Below are 22,786 nucleotides of genomic sequence, written 5' to 3'. Positions count from 1 at the left end.
GTACAGTGATCCTACTGAAACAGCACAGCTTCAACGAGGAAGGGTGAGGATTGCCCCCTATTGGCCAAATGCTGTTACCAGAACAATTTCCCCAAAAGTTCTATCCTAAGCAACCATACATACAGAAGACATACATTGAACAAATGTTATCATGTTATTGCAGAATTATTTATTCAAATAAATATGCAATGCATACATTTTGTTTTTCCATATTATTATTATTTCACATAAATATTAAAACAGGATTTGTCCATGGTAGGGATGCCAAGGTTATAATGCTTTTTCTGTTTCGTCTAACCAACACAATATTACTATCCGGATCCACTGTTCTAAACACCGTTTTCTGTCAGGGGTGACAATAGTGATACTCCAATTTATAATTTCCTGTGCTAACCCACTTTACTTTATAACGCTATATATACTGTGTGTATTTCTAAATAATTTAACTTTATTGTGCCAGCTTGCAAGTCAAGAATTCACACCTCATATTAATAATAATCATAGTTATTAATATAGAATATTGAACATATATTATTTACAATCTCAAAAATGTACTGTGTGTGTCAGAGCTTAGGTTAAATTGTGAAAACTTATCTTGAAATATATAAAACTTTAGGGTTTAGACAAATATTTAGCAGATATAGAATAAAATTAATCTACTATGCTTTTTAGTTGTCTAAACACAAATGAACAACGCTACTCTAAGTTCTGATGAAAATCGAAAGGGAAACAGTCATGCAAGGTTATTACAGTCAATCATCCAAACATCTAATATTAAATGTCATTCTGTACAAGGAGATCATTCAGATTGTTTAGAAATTAAAATGATAGTTCACCCCCCCAAATCAAAGTTTGTCAGATGTTTTCATAACTCCAAAAAAGGTGAGCCATATTCCGCACTCGCTATATATTGCATTAGAACTCTAGAATCGACAAAATCCATATTAAGTGGTAGACAACAAATGGCATGGAATAGAGACTACGCTAATCTTCTACTTTTATAACCAGACCATTATTGAAATATGAAAAAGTCTCACAAACTTGGATGATTTGGGGGTAAACTATCCCTTTAAGTGCTGAGCAAGAAACAAGCATACAGATCCAAAGATTGTTAATTCTCAATTACATTTAGACTTATAGAAAAGGATACACTAAGATTAGTTGTCGCATAATGTATGTCAAAAGTACACAGCATTGCTATCTCTATGTATTTTCATGGTGACTCACACCGCCAGGTGTCTCACGATGGCTTGTCACCTTCTTTCTTCAGGCGGCTGCGGAGGAAAACAACAACAATACAATATTAAATGTCAGTGCAATAGCTCATCAATAAACCAAGATCCTACTTTGGTCTAGTGATTTAAGACTTCTCAATAAATGCATAAATGAAAGCGCTGTGGTTCAGGTAAACTATTGTTGTTGGTTGTTTTTTGAGGTGGTAATCACCTCACCTGTAGTAATCCTCCTGCCCAGGCAGAGGCCCCCCATGTTGTAGGTGATGGTGTCCATGCAGCCACTGCTGCTCCATGGCCAGCCTCTGCAGCTCTGCCGACTGGGCGTGCATGGCCTGGAGCTGGTGGGCTGCAGACATCTGTGGGATGGGGCCCTGAAGCTCACGGGGGTACCCTGCTCCTGCAACAGCGGCATAGGCTGTTGATCAAGGGACACAAAACCTCAGAGTGAGTCTCAGTCAACTCACAATAACACAGAAATATAGACTAAATACAGTGAACTGAATGTGTGCGTTCACATATAAAACAGTGAAGGTTGAGGTTTCTCACCAAACAGTGGGTGTCGCAGCATGTCATGGTCGTGGGGCAGGTCGTTGAGCAGAGGGTTGGGGATGGGGCCTCCGGGGAAGGGGAAGCGGGCCAGGCGGGGCCCTGGAGCCAGGGGATCCAGAGGGTGGGGGCCATTACCTGGGTGACAGTAACACACATCATCTAATGAAGCAGGAGAACAAACAGTATATCAATTAACACATGTCACACACATCAGTTAACATAGGTCGGGGTGAGCAATACACGCATACCAACTGACAACTACACTGGTAGGCAGACACAGTAATATTGAGAAGCATCCTCTCTCAACAATAAATAAGACTACCAAACAACACTAAATAACAATGAATATTTTTTTTAAATGAAGATGGCTACCTTGTAGCAGAGCGTGGTGGTTAAGCTTCACTCCCCATAGATTATTACCACTTAATTCTGTGCTTTTTAAAAACTTTATTGGATTTTATTGTTTTAGAAGACAAAACTAAAACAATAATCGATTTGTGAATATGCAGCACACATATGTACACACATATCCTGAAGATGAAACAAAAACATACACGTGTCCTTACCCTCACCTTGGTTGAGTGGGTCCTGCTGGTGCAGGTGCAGGTGTGAGTGGATGTGGGAGTGCTGGTGGTGATGCGGCGTCACATTCAGCATCTGCAGCCTGGCGGCCGGGTCGTTCGCCACAGACGCCATCCTCTCTGCGTGGAGCCTCTCGGCAGTCAGCCGCTCAGCGTAGCTCAGCTCCGGACGCATCTGGGGCCCGGCCAGGGCCAGCGCCTGTCTCTCCCTCTCCAGGTGGTTCTGCATGGCCGGATGGAAGTGGCCAAAGGGGTGGTGGGGCGGCCCAGCGATGTGAGGCAGGGCCAGGGCTCCATGTCGGGCAAAGTGCTCCATGGGGTTGGCTGATGGATGCATGGTCTCCATCTCCGGGGGTTTGACCTCAAAGCCGGGCTTCATCCTCTCGCGGAGCTCCCTCTCCCGGAGGTTGCGGAGCTCCCTCTCTCGCATGCTGGGGTCGGCGGCGTACAGGCCGGGCATGTGGTAGGCCAGCAGGGGGTCCCCGGGGGACAGGGACACGAAGAAGGGGTGGTTGCGGTTGGTGGGGGACATGACGTGGGGTCGGGCGTACTCACTAAGGGTGCGCAGGGCCGGGGTGTCGGGGCCGATGTAAGGGGGGACGGCCGCCACGCTGGTGGGGGGCTGCTCGAAGGAGGAACGCATGTGGACCTGGCCGATCATCTGGACATCACTCATACGGCTGTCGTGGGACGAGCTGGACGCTCTCTGGAAGAGGGAACATTTAGGTGGTTAAAATTTTCGAGAAAACAATGTATAGAGCCCTACAGGCATCATTAACTGATTACGTTGTTGTACTATGTAATAATATCATTGCTGAGATAGGAGATAGTAAGACATGTCAGTTTCAGAAAGGAAACGATAGGCTCTGCTCCTTCATGTAGCTCAGTGCCAGAGCAGTGAGCACAATATGCTCTATCAAATCCCTTGGAAGAAGAAACACAGAAATCAGACAGGCGGAGGCTTGGGGGAGGATCAGAAAACAGCAAGCATAGCGAGTAATAGCAGCACGGCAGCAAGAGACACCAGCGCATGCGTGCGCCTGACATCAAGGAAGCATGCGTAGAACTGGTCGACTTAAATAGACCGCAAGTAAATAAGAGTGCGAATCCAACTTGTGCAATATCCGCTGATGCCACCACACTCGGGTTTCCCTTCTGAATGGGCCACGATTTATTTATGTCAAAGAAAACGAACAAGGAAAAGAGGGAAGACCACAGCATATTACTCACAGCATTTTTCTCTTCCTGCCTCTCTCGTTCCCTCTCCCGCTCTCTCTCCCTGTCCTTCTCCCTCTCCCTCTCTCGGGCGTTGTGTTCAGCCTCTCTCTTGGATCTCTCCACAGCCTCCTCTCTCTTCTTGGCCAGCTTGGATGAGGCCAGAGGGGTGAAGAACAGGTCTGTTCTGGAACACGAGTTGTAGCCACGGTCCAGGTGTTTGATAAACCTGAAAAGAAAAACAATGGACGTGTATCAAAACAGCATATTTTGAAATCACACAACACTATGTTTGAGAATGTAGCAAACTCAGATGAACAACATCTGGCCACAATTAATATGGCAACAATATGGCCACAATTAAATCTGTAAAGGAAACCTATTCTATAGGACCGTCATGAGTGTTGTCATGCAGTAAGTACCGTGCTGATTGGCTGGCGTGGCTGGCGATGTCGACAACCGAAGGTTCTGGCGAGGGACTTCTGGGTGGAGGGGGCGGGCTCTCAGGCTCACACTCATCCAATGGCTCTTCTTTAATCTGGACATGTGACCCTCCCATGCCAATGGGGTTTCCGGGCGAGGGGCGCAGGGGCATGGAGGAGAAGGAGGGCTGGAGACCAGGGACTGGACCCATGTTAGAGGGAGCAGAGGCAGACGGGACAGGGTGCAAGGCCGAGGGGCCAGAGGAGGGCAGGGTGGAGTGGGAGTGACTGCCTCTGCCAGAGAGGTTCTGCAGCTGAGTGAGCACAGGAGGCTGGGGTGGGAGTCCCTGCTGCATGGGCAGGGACTGGGGCATGAGCTGGAGGGGGGGTGGAGGGGCACCGGGAGGGTGCTGGTTGGGCAGGGAGTTGAGGGGCTTCAGTGCTGGTGGTGGGGGCAGGTTGGACGGCATCTGGGGGAAAGGGGGAGCAGAGGAGAGGTGCGGTGGCTGCTGCTTGTGCGATGGTGGGATGGGTGTGGTTGGGGGTGGTTTGATTTGTGGCCCAGATGTAAGGGGGATCGCCTGGGATAAAGGAGGTTCCCTGGGTATGTGAGGAGGGGGTCGCTGGGGGCGGGGGCCCTGGGTGGGAGCACCATGCAGGGGCAGGGTGGGAGGAAGAGATCCAGGTGGAGGAAGAGGACCCTGGAACACAGGAGATGGAGGATGAAGGGCCTGTCCCAGTGGTGGAGGGAGGGGCGATGGGCCAGAGATGGGGTGAGAGGAGTGGGGTGGGGGTTGGCTGTGTGGTGGGCCTGACTCATAGCCAGCTGACTGACCAGCCTGGGGGGGCTCTGGGGAGGGGGGTGCCTGGGCCTGTACCTGGCCAGGCTCTGCAGAGGGAGAGGTGCCCTGGGGGGGCAGGAATGTGGTCGAGACTGCAGCCTGCGATGGAGGAACCGTCGGTGCGGTCTGTGTTACAGCAGCAGGGGCACTGATGGTCTCTGCTGCCGCCTGGTGGGCACCCTGGGGCTGCTGGGCAGAGGAGTCGGAGTCGCTCTCATTGCCTTCGTTGCCCTGGTGAGGGCTGGGGATGCTGGGGGAGGAGGAGCGGTTGTCCTGGTCGATGTCTTTGGTGTCGCTGCTGCCGTCGTCCTGGGCACTGCGGCTGTCTGAGCAGCATTCCTCCTCCACCTCCCCCCCCTCTGCCTCAGCCTCTCCATCGCCCTCTGACCGGCACTCCACCTGTTCACCCTGAGAGGAATGACACACGGTTAGAATTGTCGATGAGGGGAGTTCTCATCATGTTAATGTTACACGAAAAGAGGCACTGGATAGTTCCAGGCACACCCAACAATGTAGCTCAGGAAGATAAGGAAGATAAGACATTAACTGAAGAATAATGAGGAAACAAAAGCGTTTCTGAGAACTGGTTTTGTACATTTTGCTTCTCACTGATCTTGATCCTGTTCGCTGTCATCGCCTCGCTACCGTTTTAGTCTCTGTCTCACCTGCTGTGTTTTCGTCCTTTTAGTTGCTGTTCTCTCAGGCTCCTCTGGGTCCTGGGCTGCACTCTCCCTAGAACGTTTAGTACTCTTTGGTAGAGGCACCTCTTCCTTGATCTTCTGTTGGATGGAAGGAATAGAATTCGGTTATTCAATTCAGTTCTACAATGTACGTACAACACAGTCAAAAGTCTTCGGACGAAGAGGAAGCTCTGGTCTGAATAGCAGATATACAAGTAGACATTTGTTAAGATATGAAGTGTACTTTCAATTCACAAATGCGCCATTACAGTGAATACAAATCTATATCCCTGACTTAAAACAAAAGAACATGTACCTTGCCAGGCTTCTTTGTGGAGTCAGTCTTGTCTGAGCAGGAGCTTCTGGATGTGTTGGAGGTGGAGCTAGCTCCACTGGGTGCAGGAGACGGATGGCTACTGGACTGCTGGTCTTCACTGGTAGGAGAGCCGGTCCGCCTCTTGTGGCCACTTCTTAGTGAAGACAACTGGAGAGAGATACAACTTGGAGTAAGTATTGAAAGAGAGAATGATTATAACAACAATAGACAAAGATCTGGACGGTACTGACTGAGACAAATGAGTGAGGGTGGCAGGGGAGGTATCCACTAGATGGGGCTAAGATGGGAGGTTCTCAGCCTTACCGGTGCTCTGCTGCGTCGCGTCCTCATGCCGTGCTTCCCGTTGCCCTCCTCTTCCTCTTTGACAGGTTTGAACATGAAGGGAGGGTCAGCAGGCTTGGGGCCGGGCGGCAGGCGGCCATGTTTGTTGTAGAAGGTCCGACAGGTGGTACACAAGAGGATGTTATCTCTGCCGCCGTGCTGCCAGTCCTTAGAGGCTGAAATTAAGGCCCAGTGTAGTCAAAAAAGGGAATTTCCTGTGTGTGTGTATGTATGTATGTATGTATGTATGTGTGTGTGTGTATACATACATTTCCACACTATGAGGTTGGAATAATACTGTGAAATTGTGGAAATTATGATAATGCCCTTTTAGTATACATTTTTGCCTGTTTTTGTGGGATGGAGTTTAATTTAATCAACGGTATTGATCCCGAAAGGAGAAATTGGATTTGGCAGCTACATAGTACACAGACACACAATGCATCAGAACCCATTGACCTGAGCGCTGGTGGAGTAAGTACGATACATGACATCAATGCAAGCTAATAGAATCAATGGGGGAATAACATTGTTGTGTTCTCTGGAGAGAAATGGAGAGAGTTCAGCTGTACTCACTGGTAGTAGCACAGTGTCCACAGGTGCCCTGCTCGCTGTCTTCACTGTCCAGATCGTCCTCACTGGCCGAACTCACGTCCACTGCAGGAGAGAGAAGAGATCAGATTAAAGACTATATCAGATTAAAGTTACTGAACTAGAAGATAGCTGATTTTATGGCAGGCCGTTAGTCTAAATCTTAGGGGAATTGATCATCCCCGGCACTCACATGATTGGGCCCGGGAGGGGGTATTCACAGTGGCAAGGGCGGCGCGAGTCTTGGCCTTGCGTGAGGATGGCTGTCTACGGTGCTGACGGTAGGGCCGGGTGCCTGCAGCCTCGGGTGTCTTTTTCCAGTGGTAGTAGAATGTGATCAACTCACCCTGCCAACAACACAACACGCATGATTTTGAGGAGGGGCACAGATTGCAGTTAGGTCTGTTGATTGTGTGTATAGTTATGTCCAGTTATATCTGTCCGTTATGTCCAGACAGACATGAGAGACAGTATGATAGTAAAATATACTACACCAGGTGTTTTCATTTACCGTTTTCTTGTTGGGCAGCAGCTCTTTGCGAATCCTGAAGAAATGTTTACCGTACTGTCTCAAACCTTTGATAAACCGCTTCTGTTGATTGTAAAAAGATTGATGTGGAAGCAAAACAAAGTCAACATAGTTCCAAAACATTTACGTCATTTAGCAGACGCTCTTATCCAGAGCGACTTACAAATTGGTGCATTCACCTTATGATATCATTTGTCTTGTGCAATATACCATGCAGTGTAAACGTGTTTCGTAATGTTGCACTGTTGTCTATGTTACACAATGGCCATAATTCATATTGAACATGCATAGCAATGTTGCTTGGAGTAACCCGATGCAACCACAGAGCAGCCCTAACAGCACATAGGGCCATATTCTGTCTTGAAATTTGAGCGCTTAACTCAAATATCTGCGCTGACATCAAGGAATGATTTATGCAAAAGCCTGAGTTGCAACGCTCATCTTAACTCTAAATCGAGTCCATAGTGTCTAAAGTTAAACATTGTCTTTGCACCCGAAGTAAGCATGGTGCACGCTGCCTTACCACATCATCTTCTGACCAACATTTCTCAATAAGTTTGGGCACAGGTTTCTTCACTAGGCGCTGCAGAGCTTTAGCCGCGTCGTAGCGGCTGGCGTGTAACTGTAGAGGGAGACAAAGGAACACAGAGCTTCTGAGAAGGGTTACAGATCTTATTCGTAACAATATATTGTTCACACAATTGTACACTGGACATTTTTTCTATAAAAATGTTCTCTACCATTTTTTTCAGAAAAAAAAAACAAATTACATTTAAAAAGGAAAAGGAGAAAAAATGAATTAAAACAGGTGAAAATTAAATTATGTTATTGTTCCATTTCATATTCCCATTTAGATGCAGCAAAGTTATCCTGCTGACCATGTTTAAAGCGTTGAGTGTGGTATCGTCACGAGAGGCCGCCAAACAACCATCCTCTGTGGATCCTCCATCACACATCCCTGCAAATGCTGCCATGCTCCTTCAATCAGGAAGAGGCAGGGAATATAAATAAATTAGGAGGGCTGTGCAGTCAGTCAGGATGACAAGCATAAAAGCATTGTACACTACAGACCCCTATAGAAGTGTTTTTAAATGACATTATCTTTAACAATAATGACCTGACAGGCTAGCTCGAAGAACTCTGATAGGACAAGTCTTTAGACTAAATGACAACTAAAAACCAGCAGCAGTCACACTTGCTTGATATGCTCACCAATCTGAAACAATTATGTTCTTTCTGCACACAACTTAATGACCATAGTAATGCACATCCCTCTCACCACCAGTGTTATGCAATGCTGACAGACACCAAGGTTTTCAATGCATCCCATCAGTCTTTAAATCTGCCAGGAATCGTATGCACCATTCATCACACAAGAGATACAGTATGAGTGTAGCCTGGTCCCAGACCCATTTGTGCTGTATAGCCAAAAACAACAAGAGTTGGATATACAGCACAAACAGATCTGGGACCAGGCTAAATTGAGTGCTGCTGAGTTGACACTAACCTGGCAGCTCTGAGGTACATGAGGAGGTCACAATCATTGACCCCTGGCATCCACACCAACTCTTCATTCTCTGTCTGGGTCTGCACACCAAACACAGGGCGTGGTTGCAGCTCAGGGAGCTTGGCCTGCATACACACAAATAATACAGACAGGTACCATGTTAGTCTCACCATCACAGACAGTTTATTACAATGATATGACTTTTGCACCATGTAATTCACAAATACGGGCAAATCTATGACAGGTTATGACCGTGAGATGATGACACACTGTATGAATCAAGTAGCTCACAGATTTTGCAACAGAGATTGTCAAAGACATAGTGGTACTGCTAAGGTCTCGTATGGGCAATACAGACTAGACAGAGTGACATCCTGCCTACAGGGGGTTGTTGGACTATTACCTGATGACTTGATCCCACTCTGATCTCCCCCTGCGTGCTGTTCAGGCTCCTGGAAATAGGGATAATTCAGTTATAACATAAGTTACATATAGTATTACATTGTTATATTATTACGTTATTATAGATTTCATTACATTAACTAGCCTTTATTGTATAATATTTGCAACTGACAATATGAACAGAAAGGAACCAAGATAAATATTTTTTGGACAATGCAATGCAAGAAACAAGTCTTTTTTTTGTTGTTGCATCAAGTCAACTTGACACAATTTCATCAACTGTATTACTAATCAAGTAAACAGTGTAAGGCCGATAGGTAGCCCAGCGGCTAAGGAGTTGGCGCATTAGCTGGTTGCTGGTTTGAATCCCGGGAGGGCACTGGAAATAAAGGGCGGATTTGATCTGGCAACTGGAGAGCTGCTGGGTTCACAGTTTAACAACAATCCCCTATGGTTGGGCCCTTAACCCCACAACATGCTCTTCATCCAGGGGTGCTACACTGCAGCTTGACCCCGTGCTCTTCTCAACTGTGTGCAATCAAATTTCTGTTGTCTGCTGTAACATATGGATAATAAAGTTGTATTGGATTTTAAATGTTTATTGCTATACAATTCATGTTCTGTTCTAAAACAGAAAGAGAACTAGGTCTACTGCTAGATGCCTCCCTTTTTATGACATACTAATGCATGTGTTGTTTATATGCAACAGTGATTATGCATATTTAACACAAATCACAAGGCAAACAGGCTATATGAGTAGTGGCAATATTTTAATCCCTAATCTAAATATCAGAATATTACTGTTTTAAAATTGCATTTCAATTGGGCAGTGCTTTCCTTTAATCCCGCCCATCCATCAGTAAGAGCCAATCTGAGTGCGGCCATTACGTTCCCGCCTCCAAGCATTACATAAACGAGACTCGTCTCGAGGCCCTTGCAAACATATCAATCACACATTGACATCTTTTTACAAATTGTCAACAAGCATTTATTGCTCTCGAGCGTATAACGCATATTTCTGATTTAAAATAATCAACCTCATGTCGTCAACGCGTCTATTTACGTGGCACGACAAGTCTCGCAAAATGGAGTATTGATATAACCTAGCTACATACTCTTTTCCAATGTGTAGCTAGCTAGCCATCTTTACAGGGAGCAGAAAATCGACAGAAACCACAGCAACTCTGTCGCAGTTGATTTGGCACATACCGGTATGACACTAAAGTCCAAAATTCACTAACGTTAGCTAATGTAATGATATTTTCTCCGTGCGGTAGCTAGCTTGTTAGCTTTACATAGATTAGGCTAACAACACCATCGCGACAATTGCAATTCCCAAGGATGTCATAAAAATGGCAATGTAAACATTACAATACAAGATGTTCACGTCCAAAAACATATACATTTAACGAGGCAACTCGAATACCTTCTCGGACTGAACAAGTCGTCCATGTCGGAGGCTTGTGTCGTTTTTATGTTGACACTGCCAGCGTAGTGGTCGATACAAACTATGCAATTCCTCTATTTCATAGCTACTACTCAAAATGGAGGCTACGAGGAGTCGATTTTTTTCCTACCACTAAGCTGTGCAATGACCTCAGCCCCCACACGCAGCCTTCAAAGTTCCTTTCTCTGTAGACATAACTGAGCATGTGCCGCGGTCCCTAATAGGATCATCCACTTGATGTCCACAGAGCCGTCCCCCTTTCGAGCAACGACGGGAAAAAATACAGAAGATCATCAAACCTATACAATATAGTTCAGAATTCCAGGAAGATTGTAGAAAGCGAGAAAACTGATTAGGTTAAATGAAAACTGTCCGTACAAAAAACATTTAGCTATAACTCAATTCAAGATTTCCATTCACCCATCACACTGTTATTATAATATGCTTGACAATCAAACATTTACACATCCTGCTGAGAATAAATGACCAAAGAATTGCAAATGGCTCAGTTTCAAAAAAAGGGGTTTATTCACTGCATCTACAGCTAGGCTGCAGCTTTTGTAATTTCACAATCCATTACATTGATTACTCATGGATATAATTATTTTGCTCTATATTGGAAGACATTCATTGCAACTCACAGGTAACTTGTTAATCTAGGGCAGCGGAATGTATGTAATAACCTATGGTATTGGACTGGAACTTTGAATGAGTCTTTCTAGCTACCTCGTTATGTGCATGTAAACCAAAATCTGAAAGAGTATCAGTAAGCTTCTTTAGCATTTGTAAGTAATCATTAGAATGCTTGCTAAACGCCCATGAGTATGTTCCCATTGCACTCAGTTAAGCCAGGGGGTTCCTGAAGTTCTTCCCAGCAAAGACTGCCTTGTCTCCCAATTCCTCTTCAATTCTGAGAATGAACGGGGGGGATAAAGTTTAACACTACAAAGCAATATTCAATAATACAATTGTTATGATGCCATATGTGAAAACCATGCTCAACAAGAAAGCCTTTGTAGCAGAACAAAAATGACAAGCGTCACAACATTGATTAGGCTGTAAAGGACATGAACCCTCACCTGAGAATCTGGTTGTACTTGGCCAGACGCTCAGAGCGGCAAGGAGCCCCGGTCTTAATCTGGAGATGAACAGAGGCAACATTACTTAAACAGCAGTAATGAAGACAGTAACTAAAATACAGTAATATGACTATATAATACAAATTGGTATTTCAACTGTCATATACAGTTGAATACCAACAGTATTTCCTTTGGGAAGCCCCTTACCTGTCCAGTGCATAGGCCCACCACCAGATCAGCAATAAAGGTGTCCTCTGTCTCCCCAGAGCGATGGCTGACCATCACTCCCCAGCCACTGGACTGAGCCATCTTGCACCTGGACAGTGGGAAGAGAGGAGTCATTAGGTAGACATTTTCACACAGTTGGAAAATTAAATAAAATGTAAGGCTCACGTTAGACTTGCAACTGTCAGGCTGTTTGACTTGCCTCATATGAGACGCATCTCGGTTTGTTGACAGTTTCATGAATAGATCATGATTGTAATGCATATTTATAGTGCAATTACGTCAACTCAAATCTCAGAAAAGGCATAAAATAAAAGAGGCTGGAGTTCCTCTTGTATAAGTCATTATGGAGTAAAGGGAGGTTGAAACTTACGCGGCCAGAGACTCGGTCACAGAGCCGATCTGATTGACCTTCAGCAGCAGGCAGTTGCAGGCCTTGTCCTCCACGGCCTTGGTGATGCGTTTGGGGTTGGTCACTGTGAGGTCATCGCCCACCACTTGGATCTCAGTGCTGCCGGTGAAGTTGGACCACGCCTCCCAGTCATCCTGGTCAAAGGGATCCTCAATGGATACCACTGTCAAAGAGGGGACATTGATTGTAAGTGATCACATACAGAGAGGAAAGTCACAGTCCTATACTTTACAGAGTAGACAACCATAGAAAAGGACAATTGATAACTTTGTGTGTAACTTTAATTTCAATTGCCAGCTCAGAGCAGTCCTACAATAGGTATTTGAACCATAATATTCAACACAGTGCCCATCTCAATTATAGCGTACAATGATTGAATTGTGAGAAAAAAAAGAAAAAAAAAGTATAAATAAAGCTGATCCAGCCAGAGACAACATTACATAGGTTTAAAACAATTATCAAGGAATGACTAATAGGTCAACAAAAGAGGACAGGACACACACACCTGGGTAATCCTTGCAGAAGCTCTTGTAGAGGTCAGCCAGCTCATCAGGAGTGATGTAACGCTCTGGGTCATCAGGGGACTTGAAGTCTAAGTCGTATTTCCCATCCCTGTAGAACTCAGAGGCTGCCACATCCATGCCGATCACAACCTCTTCTGTGTATCCTGCTTTGCTGATAGCCTCTTTGATCAGCTCCAGAGCTATGGAAAATTAAGCAGAGATGTACATTTGTTAAAATATGGTTAATTAGATATTGGCAGCACCTTGTGATCATGTGGGTACTACACAGGGGTGAATGAGGTGAGTTTTTCCCTTAATGTAAAGAGCTGAATCCAATCAAGTATCACAATATAGTTTTTTGGGCTGAAAATAAAACCCTCTGATCCCATTGTTCTCGTACCTTCCTTGTTCTCCAGGATGTTGGGAGCGAAGCCCCCCTCGTCTCCCACATTGGTGGCGTCCTGGCCGTACTTCTTCTTGATGACGTTCTTCAGGTTGTGGTAGACCTCAGCCCCGATGCGCATGGCCTCCTTGAAGGTGCTGGCACCCACCGGCAGGATCATGAATTCCTGCATGGCCAGCTTGTTGCCCGCGTGAGATCCACCGTTGATCACGTTGAAGGCCTGGGAAATCAGAAATCCACAATTTTTTAAAATGACATTTCATTACATAATATCGAATTATTTTATTAATCAGTCCCTTAAGATCTTTTGACAAAAAGACCTAGGTGGAGAAATGTAACTACACAACAAGCTGTAAGACAGGCAGTGGTGGAAAAAGTACCCAATTTTCATACTTGAGTAAAAGTAAAGATACCTTAAAAGAAAATGACTCAAGTAAAAGTCACCCAGTAAATACAACTTGAGTAATAGTCTAAAAGTATTTGGTTTGAAATGTACTTAAGTATCAATATATATAGTTTTTTTTAAACGGCTAGCCAGGGGCACAGTTCAACACTCAGACATAATTTACAAACGAAGCATGTGTTTAGTGAGTCTGCTAGATCAGAGGCAGTAGGGAAGACCAGGGATGTTTTCTTGATAAGTGCATGAATTATACGATTTTCCTGTCCTGCTAAGCATTCAAAATGTAACGAGTACTTTTGGGTGTCAGGAAAAATGTAAGGAGTAAAAAGTACATTATTTTCTTTGGGAATTGGAGTAAAAGTTGTCAAAAATATAAAGTACAGATGTTTTAATTGTAACCTTTATATTTAACTAGGCAAGTGAGTTCAGAACAAATTCTTATTTACAATGACAGCCTACCGGGGAACAGTGGGTTAACTGCCTTGTTCAGGGGTAGAGCGACAGATTATTATTATTATTTTTGTTTTTTACCTTGTCAGCTCGGGGATTTGATCCAGCAACCTTTCGGTTACTGGCCCAACACTAACCACTAGGCTACCTGCTGCCCCACAGATACCCCCAAAAACTACTTAAGTAGTACTTTAAAGTATTTTTACACCACTGAAGACAAGGCGGCATTTGTGAGCGCACTTTGATATTAAATAACAGTAAAATATGCCCTGTGCTCACCGGTACGGGCAGTATGACCTCTGGGTTCCCAGCGAGGTCAGCGATGTGACGGTACAGGGGGACGCCTTTCTCAGCTGCACCAGCCTTACACACCGCAAGGGAAATACCCAGGATGGCATTGGCACCAAACTTGGCTGATGTGTCAAAAACATGAAAAATAAATAAGTGAAATAGATAAGATACACTTTCATATGGGGCAAATATTTAGTCATTCAGCAGACGCCCTCATTCAGAGTGGCTTACAGGCAGTGCATTCAACTAAACTAGGTAAAACATAAGACAATATAAACAATACTCCTCTGATGTATTCTAATCTGAAACAACTTACACTTGTTCTCGGTGCCATCCATGTCAAGCATGATCTGATCGATTTTCTCCTGCTCAACCACAGACACCTCCTGAGATGAAGAAATAAAATGAGTGTTTGGCACATTGCACACTGAGGAACTAGGCCTGCATTAACTAGGAGTATGTGGAAGTGGAGTGAACACTAGACCTGCTTATCTTTACTAGGGTGGGAAACATCAAGACAACATTCCATGTCATTGCCGGAATAACATCAACTTTTTAAAAATATTATGTTCCTACCTGCCCAACGAGTGCAGGTGCAAGTGTAGAGTTAATGTGGTCCACTGCTTGTGAAACACCTGAAAGACCAAGGAAACATTACTGACTAAGAAACATGGAGACAGATGGGGGATTTGGAAACAAACAATTCAATCAACATCAACAATCCAGTATGCTTTTTCAGACGCAAACAAAATGGTCCTCAAAACAGTCAGAGCACTAATAATCGAATACGTTTTTTTAGCTTCCTTGTTATCAAGCTTGGTGAATCATACAACCATTAGTGACAAAGTGTTGACTTCATGCACAAGGATGACTTCATGCACAAGGATGAGTACAGTAGTTAAGAGAGACAACAGATCAGTCTCGCTTTTCATTTCCAAAGTCATCAAGAACATACATCACACAAGACAGGAAAGATGGCTTGGATAAACAATTAAGCTAATTCGTAAAAAGAAATCATGCATAAGTGATCACCACTCCGTAGTTCTCCAGTATGTCGATGCATATGAATGTTGATTTGTCTAGCAAATCTTCAATGTGTATAAACCCTGTATGACTGACAGAGGGCGCTGTTTTGGTACTCTTCCTCAATTGTAATTTTTTTTAAAAAGCAATACAAATGTCTACATTCGTTTTTGCCAAGTATATTCTATGACAGACACCTTAAGGCAGTGATATTCAAAGTTGTGTTCTAAACTGCCCCCACCCTTAAAAAAAATAAGTGTTTAAAAAAAAAAATTGGAGGGGGGGGGGGGGGGGGGTGACAAAAAAAATGAAGAGTACAGATTGTACAATTATGGGACCATATACAAATGTTTTTGAGAAAGAGCATTTGAAATTAAATGTATAGGCTTCTTTTCTTTGTGATAAGAGACTAAAATGTAATTAATTTAAGGTTACTTGTTTTCTGAAAAAATCTAAATGTATCGATTTTAAGATTGTGACATATATGGGATTGGTTCATCAGAAATTCTGGTGGAATTAAAAAAATATTAATAAATAAATAAAAAAGGGGGCCCCGGCCGAAAAGCATTGAATACCACTGCAGGTTTAATTAATGTATACTTTAAAATTATATTATGTGAACGAAACAAAACAGTGATAAAAAAATTATAATTTAACTAATCCTAAAGTCCCAACTACAACAAATACATGTAATTTTGTCATTTTATTGAAATACTGTAGAATTCCACTCATTCTCCTTCTGAGGAGAACCAATATGGCATCCTGTGGCTTTAAAGACTCATTGGCCAATACATAGCATCGATAATCCAGGCTTTACACACATAATTGGAGCAAACTCACCAATGTAACAGGCTTTTTTAGACCTGACAGAGAGGAAGAGTATAAAAAAGGAAGGAAGACTGTGAAGATTGCAGATGGCAAGTTATAGAGACCTCCCTGGAAAAGACTGCCATCATAATCATACAGTATAATGAAGTTACACTATTTTAGCCCCAGATACACACCTTTCCCAAGGTAGCGTGACTTGTCGTTGTCTCTGAGCTCCAGGGCTTCATAAATACCAGTGGAGGCACCACTGGGTACAGCTGCTCTGAACAGACCTGGGAGATGGAGAACAGTGACAGAGATAGAAAATACTGACTCATGAAAAGTAGGGCAATCACCTATAGGAGGAACTCTTGAACTCACTGTCAAATTTGAATAAAAAAAGGTAGGGAGGGTGAATGAACAGGCTGCTGCACAGTCACTACTTCTAGAGCACCTGGTTAAATTGTGCATAACAGCATTTTTAAAACTCTCCAAATGTATAATCTAGTGAGAAACATACACTGACTGTACAAAACATTGAGTATCATGCTCGTTCCATGACAGACTGACAAGGTGAATCCAGGTGAAAGCTATGATCCCTTATTAATGTCAACTGTTAAATCCATTTCAAAATCAGTGGGGATAAAGGGGAGGAGACAGCTTAAAAACTCTAACTTGTGAGACATGATTGTGTACATGTGCCATTCAGAGGGTGAATGGGCAAGACAAAATATTTAAGTTTCTTTGAATGGGGTATTGTGGTAGGTGCCAAGCGCACTGGTTTGAGTGGGTTAAGAACTGCAACGCTGCTAGGTTTCACACTCAACAGTTTCCAGTGTGTATCAAGAATTGTCCACCACCCCAAAGGACATCCAGCCAACTTGACACAACAGTGGGAAGCATTGGAGTCAACATTGGCCAACATCCCTGCGGAACACTTGACAGTCCATGCTCTGACGAATTGAGGCTGTTGAAGGCAAAAAGGGGGCGCAATTCAATATTAGGAAGGTGTTCCTAATGTTTTGTACACTCAGTGTATGAGATTTTTTTAAATACATATATTTTTTTACAATCTGCGTTTGCTTCATTTACTATCATCCTAAACTAAGCCATATTTAATATTACGCAACTTTCCTTGATGTGAACATTATGCGTTATTAAAATTACACAAACTCATGTTGACCAAATCAAATTCGAGGAGGAATTACACATCCTTTTTACATCAGATTGGTGATGTTTGTATAAAAAAAAGTATATTGATTTTGTCATACGCACTGGGATGGCGGGGGCGCAGGATTTAGAACCGCAGTCATTTTCAAACTCAAATGGGACAGCGATTTCAGTACGGTCTCTCTTTATAAAAATGGTCACTGGCCTCACAACAACACAGATTTGAAAGTCAAACTATCACTTCAACAGCCAACCTTGTCAGTGTTGATATCCTATGTCGGGTTGTGATTCGTTTGCGTTAGATAACAAAGCAACTGATTCGTTTCATCCCCGTTTCGGCAGCCTCCCAGAATCTCCACCCGACATTACAAAACTTTGACCATAGTCTTAAGCAAATTCTCTTGTAAACAGTGATATAAAAATACTCATTAGTGTGGCCTTTGAACAATGTTAGTTTAAACAGTATACACAACCGAAACATTTTCCCCGACGATTTCGATGTGATATCAACGAGTGATTAACAAAATAGTGTTATGTTTACCTTTTTGCGTTGGCGACCCACGTGAAAAAAAAAAATATATATATATATTTTTTTAAATTGCAACAATCCAAAATGTAGCTGGCTGTCTTCTCCATGTTGCCCTCTAACCAGTGATATGCATATTATTCCCAGGATCCTGCAGTTTCAGTAGGGTTAGTGTCACCAGCGCATACAACCCGTTGCCCCCCCTAATCGATACAAGTGATTTATTTACCACTTGTCAAAAAGGGTTTTAGGTGCATATGCAGTTTAAGGTGGCGACAATTTTTATTAAAAATACTAGTAATAGGATTACTATTGTGGCACATGTAGTGTATATTAAACATAAAATGTACTACATACATGACCAACAGTATGTGGACACCTACTTGTCAAACATCTCATTCCAAAATCATGGGCATTAATATGGATTTGGTCCCCCCTTTGCTGCTATAACACCCTCCACTCTTCTGGGAAGACTTTCTACTAGAGGTTGGAACATTGCTGCAGGGACTTGCTTCCATTCAGCCACAAGAGCATTAGTGAGGTCGGGCACTGATGTTGGGCGATTAGGCCTGGCTCGCAGTCGGTGGTCCAATTCATCCTAAAGGTGTTCGATGGGGTTGAGGTCAGGGCTCGATGCAGGCCAGTCAAGTTCTTCCACACCGATTGACAAACCATTTCTGTATGGACCTCACATTCTGCACTGTTGTCAAAGTTGAAAGCACAGAATCATCTAGAATGTCATTGTATGGTGTAGCGTTAAGATTTCCCTTCACTGGAACTATGGGGCCTAGCCCGAATCATGAAAAACAGCCCCAGAAGATTATTCCTCCTCCAAACTTTAGTTGGCACTATGCAGTTGGGCAGGTAGCGTTCTCCTGGCATCGCCAAAATCAGATTTGTCTGTCGGACAACTAGATGGTGAAGCGTGATTCATCACTCCAGAGAACGTGCTTCCACTGCTCCAGAGTCCAATGGCGGCGAGCTTTACACCACTCCAGTCGACACTTGGCATTGCGCAGAGTGATCTTAGGCTTTTGTGCGGTTGCTCAGCCACGGAAACCCATTTCATGGAGCTCCCGACGAACAATTATTTTGCTGACGTTGCTTCTAGAGGCAGTTTGGAACTTGGTAGTGAGTGTAGCTTCAGCACTCAGTGGTCCCGTTCTGTGAGCTTGTGTGGCCTACCACTTCATGGCTGAGCCGCTGTTGCTCCTAGACGTTTCCATTTCACAATAACAGCACTTACAGTTGACTGGAGCAGCTCTAGCAGGGCAGAAATTTGACGGACTTGTTAAAAAGATGGCATCCTATGACTGTGCCACGTTGAAGGTCACTGAGCTTTTCAGTAAGGCCATTCTACTGCCAATGTTTCTCTATGGAGATTGCATGGCAGTGTGCTCGATTTTATACACCTGTCAGCAACAGGTGTGGCTGAATTAGCCGAATCCACTCATTTGAAGGGGTGTCCACACATACATATATACACACACAAAGGTATCATAAACTGTTTCTGCATATTGAGTTGGACACTTCAGAAACTGTGTTTTGACATCAAGCAATTTATCAAAAGTTCTTGTCAATAGGAAACAGCGACAGAATCATTTTCAACTTATGTTTAAGGAATAAACATTTTACTTTCAACATTAACTTCCAATAGTATTCTAATTAAATCAGATAAAACTGCTGAATGAGTACAAAAACGTGCTGTGATTAAGTTATTTTGATGATATACCAGAAGTCGTGAAAACGGGTTTGTCCTGTCCAATAAAAGGTAAAAGGCCCTAACCTGGTTTTAATATCATCAAGTGAATGCTTTTACTTGCGAGTTCTTTGTAAGCTAGTGTTTACCTGGGTAAGCTAGGCTTAAGCTATTTTCAGATTTTATATGCCATTTAGCAGACACTTATCCAAAGCGACTTAAAATGTATGCACGCAGTGAATGTTTTATACTGGCATTGCAAGAGCCATGCTCTACCAACTGAGCTACAGAGGACCACTTAACATTATGTTAGGCCGATAGCAACGTTTACCTTTGTCAGTGTAAAGGTCCACCTCCACAGTGGGGTTGCCACGGGAATCAAAGATCTCCCGGGCATGAATCTTCAGGATGGACATGGTGCTCGACCTTTAGAGGAGAAAAGTAATTAAAAAAAAAACATGTTTTAAGACTACCAGATAGTCTCACCATGACACGAGTTCTTAGTCCTATAAAACATGATACCTCAATGTCCATTGTGCAAACTCTCTACTGAGCCTGTAAATGTGAATCAGCATGTTTCTTTCAGTTTCAGTAATTTGAGGTACTGACGTTTTTCAGAAACCATCTGACCTTAGGTCAAGGCAATGAACGTGAACACTGCCCCAAATGGCCTTTCCATATCAGAGGCCAATTGACTGCTGAATACAAATAACCTATCAAGTCCAGTACAACCTGTCAGTGGTGGATAAAAATACAAATAAAATTCACCCAAGAGTCCCCCCCCCCCCAAAAAAAAAGGTGTCCTTCCTGGCGGTTTTAAAGCTTAGTCGTGCTAGCAGTAGGTTGGCTGCCTAATTCGATTAGCTACTGTCCATCTGATAAATCACAAGATACTGGACTGCAGCATTGGTAAGGTATCTTTAGGCCAAGGCTAGAAGGACTACAGGATGTCAATAGACGACGTCTTGAAAGTCAAACCAATAATTTATCGTTCTGAACGTTGCAAGCCATCTACTCTTGGCGTTGTGGATGACATTGTGTACGTTTTTTCTTAGGATCTCAAATGATCCGATTGACATGAGATCCCCTATAAATCCTCCCAATGGAACGTCCCTTGAACCTGGAGTTGGTGTGCAAAAAGTCGCGTACGTGGGTTGAGAATGCACGGTATGAATGAAAAGGTTACTCACACAATTCTGGCAACATCACTGCGATGAAGATGAATTGTATCGTCATATTACAGGAAAATGCACTACAGATGGCTACATCATTTTTAACACAGTCACTGGACTAAATGTTGCGTAGCCAAATGAGCTAGGAATCTAACTAAAGTTACTCAAAAGTAAACGTGCGAAAGTGCGGATTACACTGTTTGAAAACAGGATGAATCAACATGATAGTGGATGGGCTGGCTAGCGGAAACGAATAACCTTATTTTATACCTCAATGGGAACAACTCAAAGCTGTGTCTTCAAAACAGTTTGAATATTGTGAAAACACTAAGTTTTCTCACAAAACAGATGAATGTCGGTTGTCACTTACCTTTGTAATTAAAATAGAGGTCAAGGTGACGGGAAGAGCAGTCTTTCTCGAGATGCCGGCGAGTTCAGTACGAAGTTCTGAGAGGCGTGGCAAAGAGATTTCCGCTTGCTCCGTTTCCCTGGGATCGTCACTAGTTACCACAGCCACAAAGTCATAAACCCCGCCCATTTCTACAACTTCTCTTCGTAAAATGGGATTTTAAAGATAACCTTAACCCTAACCTTAACTGCACTACTAACCTTATGACTAACCATAACCTTAAATTAAGACCAAATAGCACATTTTAGTGATATAGTCACTTTGTGCTTGTAAACCTGTTCCGTGTTTTGCTCTTCTTCTCTGGAATCATCAACAAGAAAGCTCCACACCGCCCCTATAGCTTAGGAGTAGGGCCTACAGTTTCAACCTTCTCCATGTTTTGCTCTTCTTCTCTGGAATCATCAACAAGAAAGCTCCACACCGCCCCTATGGCTTAGGAGTAGGGCCCACAGTTTCAACCTTCTTGTTTTGCTCTTCTTCTCTGGAATCATCAACATGAAAGCTTAGGAGTAGGGCCTATAGTTTCAAATTCAAAGTTTTATTGAAGTCGTATGTATGGGATGAGCATGGCATACATCGTCCAACGAAATGCTTACTTGAAGGTTCCTTCTCGACAATGCAACAACAATAAAAAATACGAAAAGATAAGGATACGAACATAAAGTAAATGGCATTAGAATAGAATAAACATTTTAGCATAAATATAATACAGAAAGGAAAATTTTTTAAACATTATTTTTATTTGACCTTTATTTAACTAGGTTAGTCAGTTAATAACAAATTCTTATTTTCAATGACGGCCGTGGAACAATTGGTTAACTGCCTTGTTCAGGGGCAGAACAACAGATTTTAACAATGTTTATATAAACATATATATATATATATATTTATTTATAGTCCGATATTTACAAGTCAGTGGAGACTGTTGAGGGGAGGGCGGATCATAATAATGGCTGGAACGGAGCTAATGGAATGGCATCAAACATATGGAAACCATCTGTTTAACATATTGATACCATTCCCACTAATTCTGCTCAAGCCATTATTACGAGCCCTTCTTCCCTGATTAAGGTGCCACCAACCTCCTGTGTAACATGTGTATTGGGGAAGGGGGGATGGGGGGCAAGTGTATAAATTGAGCAGTATAATAAGAGTCTGGTAGCAGCAGTTGTGATGTGTGTGTAGCATGAGTGTGTGTGTGTGTGTGTGTGTGTGTGTGGTGTGTGTGTGTGTGTGTGTGTGTGTGTGTGGGGGGGGGGGCTGTGTGTCGGTGGGTGGGTGGGTGGGTGCATGAGTGAGTGCATGTGTGCTATGGTGCAGAGAATCAGAGCAGGTGGTCAATCCAGTTCAGGTGTTCAGAAGTCTAATGGCTTGTGGATAGAAACTGTCTCTGAGCCTGTTGGGATCAGACCTCATGCTCCGATACCGTCTGTCCGACTGTAAGGGAGTGAACAACCTGTGGCTGGGGTGTGGGTTCCTTGATGATGCTGTGTGGCTTCCTCAGGGACTTTTTTGAGTAGATGTCAAAGATGGGTGGGAGCACGGTCCCAGTGATG

General features: G+C 43.4%; 2 protein-coding genes across 7 annotated transcripts; both read right to left on the bottom strand.

The window, feature by feature from the left end:
* Positions 1–146: 146 nt before the first annotated feature.
* On the bottom strand, positions 147–10,869 carry rereb (arginine-glutamic acid dipeptide (RE) repeats b). Of its 6 annotated transcripts, none has more exons than XM_014132377.3 (17): positions 10,638–10,869; positions 9,213–9,261; positions 8,810–8,934; positions 8,181–8,280; positions 7,826–7,924; positions 7,285–7,365; positions 6,967–7,120; positions 6,759–6,839; positions 6,165–6,358; positions 5,841–6,008; positions 5,510–5,623; positions 4,003–5,252; positions 3,596–3,809; positions 2,351–3,071; positions 1,782–1,943; positions 1,447–1,650; positions 147–1,274 (listed from the first exon to the last, which is right to left on the bottom strand). In XM_014132377.3, the coding sequence occupies exons 1-16, from the start codon at positions 10,661–10,663 to the stop codon at positions 1,448–1,450; spliced, it is 3,741 nt and encodes a 1,246-aa protein (XP_013987852.2). In that variant the 5' UTR covers positions 10,664–10,869; the 3' UTR covers positions 147–1,274; position 1,447. The 6 variants fall into 6 exon arrangements, with proteins under 6 accessions (XP_013987852.2, XP_013987848.2, XP_013987850.2 ...); XM_014132373.3 differs by having other exon boundaries at positions 1,452–1,650; XM_014132375.3 differs by having other exon boundaries at positions 1,452–1,650; positions 1,782–1,919.
* Positions 10,870–11,163: 294 nt separating this feature from the next.
* On the bottom strand, positions 11,164–21,341 carry eno1b (enolase 1b, (alpha)). The gene is made up of 12 exons (XM_014132379.3): positions 21,192–21,341; positions 19,981–20,075; positions 16,452–16,547; positions 15,001–15,059; positions 14,741–14,810; positions 14,413–14,546; positions 13,278–13,500; positions 12,880–13,077; positions 12,336–12,537; positions 11,945–12,053; positions 11,738–11,796; positions 11,164–11,568 (listed from the first exon to the last, which is right to left on the bottom strand). The coding sequence occupies exons 2-12, from the start codon at positions 20,063–20,065 to the stop codon at positions 11,502–11,504; spliced, it is 1,302 nt and encodes a 433-aa protein (XP_013987854.1). The 5' UTR covers positions 20,066–20,075; positions 21,192–21,341; the 3' UTR covers positions 11,164–11,501.
* Positions 21,342–22,786: the final 1,445 nt, after the last annotated feature.

The sequence above is a fragment of the Salmo salar genome, chromosome 12 (assembly GCF_965601325.2).
Source record: "Salmo salar chromosome 12, fSalSal1, whole genome shotgun sequence".
Classification (NCBI taxonomy): Eukaryota; Metazoa; Chordata; class Actinopteri; order Salmoniformes; family Salmonidae; genus Salmo; species Salmo salar.
The sequence above is the reverse complement of the archived record's forward strand: the minus strand, read 5'-3'. Positions and strand labels throughout refer to the sequence as shown.

What these genes read in the sequence shown, in the direction of transcription:
- rereb (XM_014132373.3), bottom strand. Translation starts at nt 10,663, where the DNA reads ATGGACGACTTGTTCAGTCCGAGAAG. An exon ending in GTTGGTCAGAAGATGATGTG is followed by an intron (nt 7,366 to 7,825) that starts GTAAGGCAGCGT and finishes TACAATCAACAG; the next exon opens with AAGCGGTTTATCAAAGGTTT. An exon ending in GGGCAGGAGGATTACTACAG is followed by an intron (nt 1,275 to 1,451) that starts GTGAGGTGATTA and finishes TTTCCTCCGCAG; the next exon opens with CCGCCTGAAGAAAGAAGGTG.
- eno1b (XM_014132379.3), bottom strand. Translation starts at nt 20,065, where the DNA reads ATGTCCATCCTGAAGATTCATGCCCGGGAGATCTTTGATTCCCGTGGC. An exon ending in CACCTGCACTCGTTGGGCAG is followed by an intron (nt 14,811 to 15,000) that starts GTAGGAACATAA and finishes TCTTCATCTCAG; the next exon opens with GAGGTGTCTGTGGTTGAGCA. An exon ending in TGGGCCTATGCACTGGACAG is followed by an intron (nt 11,797 to 11,944) that starts GTAAGGGGCTTC and finishes GTTCATCTCCAG; the next exon opens with ATTAAGACCGGGGCTCCTTG.